Source organism: Suncus etruscus, chromosome 11 (assembly GCF_024139225.1).
Source record: "Suncus etruscus isolate mSunEtr1 chromosome 11, mSunEtr1.pri.cur, whole genome shotgun sequence".
NCBI lineage: Eukaryota > Metazoa > Chordata > Mammalia > Eulipotyphla > Soricidae > Suncus > Suncus etruscus.
The window spans coordinates 88,415,901-88,425,189 of NC_064858.1; the positions used below are offsets into that span (position 1 = coordinate 88,415,901).

Genomic DNA, 9,289 nt, shown 5'->3' on the forward strand with positions numbered 1-9,289 from the left:
TAGGCTAGCACGTTCAAGGCAGACACCTTACTGCTTATGCCACTGCTCTGGCCCTGGAACTATAAATACTTTTGAAAAACAAACACTGAGAAATATTGATGTTTCCAATAAAAGTCAAAAATAGTTCTATAATAGAAAAAGAGATATAGTTCACAAATATGAAAAGTATCATCATTTGAAGATATTTACCATATTATATTTAGCTCTTCTAATATAACTTATTACATAAAAGGGGAATGTAATGATTTATTTATGGTATATTACCTTCAGCAGAAGTATCCTAAGAACATACTAAGAATTACACAAACATACATATATGCACATATGTAGATAATAACATTGAAGGAGTAACTAGATAAAATGTAAAGTAATAGACCATAAAAATACTATTTTGACGATGAGTTATTTCTACTTAGACATCTCAGTGAAAATAAGGAATACAGCAATCAAACTAGTGGGGTTAACTCTAGGTTTTTACATTTCCCATAAATAAAACAACAGCATTAAGAGAAAATCTGAGAAGAAAGAAACGGCAAATATTTAAAAAGTAACTTTGGGGATGAATTGAAATTTTAGGTCTTAACTAAGTTTGCTAATCATAGCTAGTTTCTATGTGTCAAAATGCATTTTAGGGCATGTATTTGATTCTGCATGTTTCAATAGAATATTGGTGAGTCTACAGTTACGCTAAGGCTATGGAGAATACTAAAAGCAGTACCAACCTTAGGGAGATTCTGAGAGTTCCCCCTTAGTCCCCTAATCAAGAAGGTCCTTGGCTTTAGTTTACAAGGCTTTACAAAATAGAAGCGGAATCTGGTAGAAGCCTATGAATTATGAGTGCTTCTATCATTAGCTATTAAAATACAGTGGAAATTCCAATTCACCATATGCAGGGTAGGCCATGGTTCATGGAACATGGAAAAGTGGTGTACCTCTGTTAATTATTCCCAAAGAACTGAGCACATGTCTAGCCATGGTTTTTTCTTTAACTATTTTCCATATAATGAGAACCCTAATTGCTTCAGCTGGAGCAGCCTTTGCTCATTTTCATACATGGCTGCCATTTCTCTCTCTCTCTCTCTCTCTCTCTCTCTCTCTCTCTCTCTCTCTCTCTCTCTCTCTCTCTCTCTCTTTCTCTCTCTCTCTCTCTCTCCTCTCTCTCTCTCTCTCTCTCTCTCTCTCCTCTCTCTCTCTCTCTCTCTCAATTCGATGAAAGTCTGGTTTTTTACTCCTTGAAAGTTTAAGTGGTTGAATTAAATCTCTACTTGCTTTGGTCAATCATCTAGGGGGCTCTTTAGAAATTGGGGAAACATTTTATTTACGACTCAGCTTTCCACCTGTGCTGACATGGCCTGGAATTTACAGCTATATTGAAAGTGTTATAGCCACAACCTCAGAAATTCCACATTCTCTTGAGTTGCATTATTATGGAACATTTGTCAGGCAGCCAATTGTTGTGTCAGCCTCTAATTGATTTATATTAGCAACTGTAAGAACAAGGTGGAGTAAGCCTGGGACCCTTTCAGACTAACCAGTTGCCAAGTATCTGTGGACACGAGAGATTTGACAACAATATTAGATAGACATAGACACCATATTTTTCCTTTCTTTGTTTTATTTTTTTTTTTTGTGCAGACTTAAATTTACTGATGTTAACAAAACCAGCATAAACTTTTATTACTTTGTGACAACTTGACTGAGTTTCGACTCTCTCACCATGCTATCACTTAGCTGTAAAGAACACCTGGTTCTAATAGGCAGCTTCATTTTTCCCTGGGTGGAGAGAGAGGGGAAAAGAAAAAGAAACCAAGTAATTCTTTTAAAGTGTTTTCCCTGACAGAATTCACTTACCTCCCCCAAATATTGTTGGCCTTAACAACGCTCTTTTTCTTTGCACTTAGATTCCATTCCTTCTGGATGAGAAACATAAATCTCTATTACTCATTTAGAAACACCTGGCTTGTGATTAGGTTAAAATTGGAGGAATCTGGAAAAATTAACAAGAAAAGAGAAGGAGCAGACCTTGGGAGAGAAGGAAAACCAGGAAAATATCCTGAAAGCCAAGAAATAAAACAAGTGTTGAATGTGAGAGAGATCAACCATCAAATGCTATTGGTTTTTTAGGTAGAATAAGGACTGAGAACTAAGTACTAGATTTAAAGAAGATGAAATTCATGCATGATTGCTGCAAATACAATATGCGGGCCTCATTATTTTTATTTTACAGAAACCCAAAAGAAGTGGATTCATGGAAGAAGAGGAGATGAGAGTTTAGACACAAGTTTTCCAGGAATGGTGTGGCTTGAAAAACAGAAAAAAAATGACTATAAAGGGGAGGAAATGAAGCATAAATAAAAACAAACAGCTTTCAATGGGCTCTCAGAAGATAGCTATGGGTAACTCTGCACCCACTCTGGGCTTCTTATCCCAAACCTCCTCAGTCAGCTCAGGGAACTCTCTAGTTCTCCAGTGGTTGAAAATTCCACTACAGTAATATCTCACATCTGACTCCACATTCTCAACTGCCCTTGGCACTACTAGCTCATCCTCTTCCTGCCCTCCAACTAGACTCACATTTATCCCTGATCTCCCCCAACTCAAAGACACCAACTACCACACACTGTGCATGACATTCTCAACAGTATGTCTTTCCCAGATAGTGTGAAGTGAATAATGGGGGAGGAGAAAAAGGGAGGGAGAAAACTAACTGACTCTACTGTGGCCAGAGAACTATTCAACAGCAGAGAGCTTGTCAACAGCAGCCATCACCTAGACATACCATAGATCACACTAGAGATCAGTTAATGATATCTACTAGGAAATCCAAAAGATAACAGCCTTTCACACAAAGCAAGTATCTAGAGTATCTTGGCATAACCAACTGGAGGTCCTGATTTTTAGTAGTATTCCACTGCTAGGAAACTCATATATACTATTTATACACAAGAACGATTGTAACTCCCAAGGGTAATTAAAGGATATTAGAGAACCATTGCCCATCTGGGGAGTTCTGGATGCATTATATTTCCAAGTACTTTTAAATATGTCATTTCCATTGATTGTACAACATGCCCCTGACAGTTTTACTTACCTTATCACTTACATATTTTACAAGTAAAGAAATAGAAATAATTTTCTGAAGCACTGAAAGTATATTTTTCAGATTATAGGGAGCACTAAGTCTTTGCTCACTCAGATATGATCATAATAGGACTTTCTTTTAAGTTCATAATTTCAGAAAAGATAAACATCACAACATATCTTATTGTTCCATAACAAAGGAACACTTCATCAAAGAATTTTATTGGTTAACATGAAAACAGGCTTACTAGTAATAAGTACAAAATAAAAAGAACAGTAACTCACTTCATTTAACTCAGGTGCTTGAGAATATATATTTTTTGTATTACTTGTAATCTATACAAACAATAGAAAGTAGGTGTTACCTATATTTTGTAGAACAATGGAGGCTTGAAGCCAGAGAGATAGCATGGAGGTTAAGCATTTGCCTTTCATGCAGAAGATCATTGGTTAGAATCCTGGCATCCCATATGGTCCCCCGAGCCTGCCAGGAGCGATTTCTGAGCATGGAGCCAGGAGTAACCCCTGAGGGCTGCCGGGTGTGACGAAAGGAAGGAAGGAAGGAAGGAAGGAAGGAAGGAAGGAAGGAAGGAAGGAAGGAAGGAAGGAAGGAAGGAAGGAAGGAAGGAAGGTAGGAAGGAAGGAAGGAAGGAAGGAGGGGGGAGGGAGGGAGGGAGGGGAGAGGGAGGGAGGAGGGAGGAGAGAGAGAGAGAGAGAGAGAGAGAAAGAAAGAAAGAAAGAAAGAAGAAAGAAGAAAGAAAAGAAAGAAAGAAAGAAAGAAAGAAAGAAGAAAGAAAGAAAGAAAGAAAGAAAGAAAGAAAGAAAGAAAAAAGAAAGAAGAAAGAAAGAAAGAAAGAGAAAAGAAAGAAAGAAAGAAAGAAAGAAAGATGAAAGAAGAAAGAAAGAAAGAAAGAAAGAAAGAGAAAAGAAAGAAAGAGAAAGAAAGAAAGAAAGAAAGAAAGAAAGAAAGAAAGAAAGAAAGAAAGAAAGAAAGAAAGAAAGAAAGGAGGGAGGGAGGGAGGGAGGGAGGAGAGAGAGAGAGAAAGAAAGAAAGAAAGAAAGAAAGAAAGAAAGAAGAAAAAGAAAGAAAGAAAGAAAGAAGAAAGAAAGAAAGAAAGAAAGAAAGAAAGAAAAGAAAAAGAAGAAAGAAAGAAAGAAAGAAGAAAGAAAGAAAGAAAGAAAGAAGAAAGAAAGAAAGAAAGAAAGAAAGAAGAAAGAAAGAAAGAAAGAGAAAAAAAAAAGAAAGAAAGAAAGAAGAAAGAAAGAAAGAAAAAAGAGAAGAAAGAAGAAAGAAAGAAAAGAAAGAAAGAAAGAAAGAAAGAAAGAAAGAAAGAAAGAAAGAAAGAAAAAGAAAAAGAAAGAAGAGAGAAAAGAAAAAGAAGAGAAAGAGAGAAAGACAGAAAGAAAGAGAAAGAGAGAGAAAGAAAGAAAGAAAGAAAGAAAGAAAGAGAGAGAGAGAGAAGAAAGAAAGAGAGAGAGAAGAGAAAGAAAGAAAGAGAAAGAAAAAGAGAAAGAAAGAAAGAAAGAAGAAAGAAAGAAAGAAAGAAGAAAAGAAAGAAAGAAGAAAGAAAGAGAAAGAAAGAAAGAAGAAGAAAGAAAGAAAGAAAGAAAGAAAGAAAGAAAGAAAGAAGAAAGAAGAAGAAGAAAGAAAGAAAGAAAGAAAAGAAAGAAAGAAAGAAAAGAAAGAAGGAAAGAGAAAGAAAAGAAAAGAAAGAAAGAAAATGAAAGAAAGAAAGAAAGAAAGAAAGAAAAATGGAGGCTTAACAATGATTAACATATTAGGTAACTGTTATTAGGGCAGAGATGTATGACTTCTACTTGTAGAACTTCAAAACAAAACTAACATCCCTTATTAAATTATTAATATTGATTTAATTTATATAATATTCTAACTTCTTGGTTCAGAAATACATTTTTAAATGTTTTTGTGCTATGATCTATTTAGGATTATTTTACTCATTGTCTTCCCCTTAGCATACTCTCATGAAAAAGATAATAGTGACAAAAGGGCGCAAGGATTTGAAACATGGCGGACGACGTGGACCAGCAACAAACTACCAATACTGTGGAAGAACCCTTGGATCTTATTAGGCTCAGCCTAGACGAGAGGATTTATGTGAAAATGAGAAACGATCGAGAGCTTCGAGGCAGACTGCATGCATATGATCAACATTTGAATATGATTTTGGGAGATGTGGAAGAAACTGTGACTACTTTAGAAATTGATGAAGAAACGTATGAAGAGATCTATAAATCAACGAAACGGAACATCCCGATGCTCTTTGTCCAGGGAGATGGTGTGGTTCTCGTGGCTCCTCTGTTGAGAGTTGGCTGAGACCGTGTGTTCCATGTACGGTTGGTTGCCTCCAAAGATGTAGAAGATATGCAAAAGAGAAAATGGTGTGAATTTTCATATGAAGAAATGGCCACGGCTGCTTTTGTCCTTTAAATTCTTAAGCTAAATGGCATTTTAATTTTTCTCCAAGCCCTAGCAATAATTGTGCTCACCAAGATGAGAAATTCTGTTTTCAGGAGTTGATATGCTCCAGTTCCTTTTTCATTTTTTATTTCTTTTTCTTAAATTAAAGATGTTCCCTTTTTACAAAAAAAAAAAAAAAAGATAATAGTGACATTTCCCTAGTTTATTTTTCAAAATAAACTTAATAGTATATATGAAGCAATAAATTGGTTTTAGTTCATGAATTATTTTCTCACTTTCCTTCAAAATAGGGAGACTTTTTGATCATGCAATTATATATATATATATATATATATATATATATATATATATATATATATATAATTTTAGCACATTTACCAGTAGGTGTTAAACTGATCACAAAGTGCTAATTTTGTCATATAACATTTATGTAATTAAAGAACTTCCCTCTTGTTCATTAATCTTTAAAATGTATCCAACAGTAATCCAGTTTACAAGTCATCTCTTTAAAAATTAATTTTATTGATTATTTTTATTAAAGCTTAGAAAACGTGGTTTCAATAGCATTAACATTATGGCATTGATGTACAAAGTTACTGTACCCTACCATCACCAAAGTGCCCAAGATCCTCCGATTCTCTTTCTAAGTCTTTTCAAATTCTGGACCAGAGCCATAGCACAAGGCGTAAGGCGTCCCTACCTTGCTCGTGCTAGAATAGGAGGGACCGTGGTTTCATCCCCTGGTCCCATATGGTCCCACAAGCTAGGAGCGATTTCTGAGCTCCAGGAGTAACCCCTGAGTGTCACCAGGTGTGGCCCAAAAATAAATAAATAAATAAATAAATAAATAAATAAATAAATAAATAAATAAATAAATAAATAAACTAAGTCTTTTCAAATTCTTAGCTTTTGGGGATTAAGGCTAAATTTCAATTTGGAATAGAATGGAAACCTAGTTAGGGAAGAAAATGATATTTTTAATGAGGATAACTTTTCAAACTATTCAGTTAAAGATTAGAAAATATAGCTTCCAGTCAGTTACAATATATCTACCATGATCTAATCTCCTAAATAACTATTTATTTTACTTACTATAATTTCATCTGAGATATGGTGGGTCCCAATTAGCTAAATCTCCTTTAGCTAAATATATTTGCTAAAAATATTTTCCTGATAACTACTTGTAAATCTATACATTCACTTGAATCCAGCCCCTTTCTAAAAGAAAATTAATTCAATCATTTTTGTCCTATAAACTTTTCATAATTTCTTCATTGACATTTTATTGGCATGCTACTTTATCTTTGTCTTCAACAAAAACAACATTGAATTCACCTCAATCTGTATTCTAGTACCATTGCCCTGTGGAATTGTTTTCATAGAACTATATGAGCAATTCAAAAAAAAAAAATGTCCCTGGCTGGAATGTGTTCTATTGGATGTAGTTCTCCATAGAAATTGGTATTAGAGGATTTTTCTCACTGATATCTAAGTCAAATAAGCAAAGAGTGTGTTCAAAATTTGGATCTCCATTGCATCTCCTGGCTTGAGCATAAAAAAAGACTTTCCATTGGGATCTTAGACTTTATTTACATAAAGTCAATAAATCCATGTTTTCTCATACTCTGTCATATTTTTGCTCTCCTTGTTCATATTCCCTCCAATTGTTCTACTCATGTTGTGAGCATTTTTACTTTCACCACATGGCCTGTACTAGAGAATTTAGAAGCTCTGATGCTAAAATAAAAAGGTCTAAAAGTGGGCCCGGAGAGATAGCTCAGCGGTGTTTGCCTTGCAAGCAGCCGATCTAGGACCAAAGGTGATTGGTTTGAATCCCAGTGTCCCACATGGTCCCCTGTACCTGCCAGGAGCTATTTCTGAGCAGACAGCCAGGAGTAACCCCTGAGCACCGCAGGGTGTGACCCAAAAAAACAACAAAAAAAAAAACAAACAAAAAAAAAGGTCTAAAAGTCCTTCTTCAGACTTTTTTCTTTGCCAATGAAGCTAAATTCCTCCACTTCTTTTTTGTATCTAATGCAATGTAAGGGTTGGGTGGCATGTGTCTGATTTTGTGCTGGACTGCGTAACAATATAGGAATTAAGTTAAAAAATTGCAGATAATTTCCAAAATTGTGTCACTTGGGGCCCCTGCTGGGAATCTGCCAAGACACGGCAGCAGCTATATCACCAGGCTGATTCAGACATGGAAAACATCCTATGGGCTGATGGCATGTTGCTTACCTAGATCAGGGTTACCAAGGCAACCAAGGCTAGTCTGTTACAGAGTGTTCCAACCTGGGCTGACCATGGGCACAGGACATTATGGAGTTCTGCTGAGTACTGATTCTCCTTCAGAAAGAATTTGGTCTATTTCAGCCACTACTGTACTGAACTCAGTAAATGTCACTCAATAAGGTTGTGGTCTCTGGTTTATGATTTGATCCCTCCTTTTCCTAGGGCAAAGTTACATGTATACACAGGCCTTAACAGTTTAGGAATTTTTTCTGAACTGTTGATATCTGCTCTAGTACACACCCTCCTGCTATGGATCAAACTACTTTAGTTAATTCCAGCTGCTACTTTGTGTTTCACAGTGGGGTACTTCTCATAGTGATGACAGGTGAATTCTCTAGGAAATTTTTCAGCAGGGCCTCACACAGGATTCTGTACATTTTTAGTCTTCTTCCTTCCTTCCTTCCTTCCTTCCTTCCTTCCTTCCTTCCTTCCTTCCTTCCTTCCTTCCTTCCTTCCTTCCTTCCTTCCTTCCTTCCTTCCTTCCTTCCTTCCTTCCTTCCTTCCTTCCTTCCTTCCTTCCTTCCTTCCTTCCTTCCTTCCTTCCTTCCTTCCTTCTCCATATTGGGTATTAAACCCAGGTTGTCATATGAAAACAGAACACCCTACGTTCCTATTGTACTATTTCTGCCATGTTGTAAGGGAATTTACTCAATCACACCAAAAACATCTTTAGGCAAGAAAGCAAGGAGATTTAATTAATAATAGTAAGATGGATCACAACAAGGCAACAACCTGAAATTATGGCTCCAAAAGGGGTGCACATTTCTTTTTATAGGATTTTTTTCTGGCAGTCATAGCAATGATGAAACAAAAGGCACAAGAAAGGAGTTTTCAATTGGTTCTTTCTCAACAATACACTGAGGCAGGAGAGGCACAACACAGGACTTGGGAGAAAGGCCTTGTTCCTGGAAATCTGTGTAGCAGATGCATTTATTTTTGGTTCCAAAGAACCATTCATTCATTTACAAATTGTTCACCCGCTCACCTTTCTGCTGAGAGAATAGGTTGGTTTGGGTCCTTCTGTTTTTTCCTGTTCCAGTCAGGTTTATGATTTATGATCTATTCCTTTCTGCTAGCTTTAGGAAAAGGATTCTCAAAACTCCAACTTCTGGCTGCCTCCACAGTTAAATGAATTTAGCTATCTGCTCATGTTTCTAACTTTCACATAACTATAGCAATACATCAAGATAGGATATTTCTTAATTCAAAGCGTAGAGGGATGCAGGTATTGACCTGCAAATTAACCCTCATTTTAACTTGTCCAATTACTTGTCAAATAATTTGTATAAAAAAACCTCACATTGGGGCAGGAGAGATAGCATGGAGGTAAGGCATTTGCCTTTCATGCAGGAGGTCATCGGTTCGAATCCTGGTGTCCCATATGGTCCCCCATGCCTGCCAGGAGCAATTTCTGAGCATGCAGCCAGGAGTAACCCCTGAGCACTGCCGGGTGTGACCCAAAAACCATACAAA

The 9,289-nt window shown here is 36.3% G+C and overlaps 1 protein-coding gene across 1 annotated transcript; it reads left to right on the forward strand.

Moving 5' to 3' along the window:
* Positions 1 to 5,090: 5,090 nt before the first annotated feature.
* Positions 5,091 to 5,705, forward strand: LOC126022242 (U6 snRNA-associated Sm-like protein LSm3). The gene has a single exon (XM_049783100.1). The coding sequence runs from the start codon at positions 5,108 to 5,110 to the stop codon at positions 5,414 to 5,416; it is 309 nt and encodes a 102-aa protein (XP_049639057.1). The 5' UTR covers positions 5,091 to 5,107; the 3' UTR covers positions 5,417 to 5,705.
* The last annotated feature ends 3,584 nt before the right edge of the window (positions 5,706 to 9,289 follow it).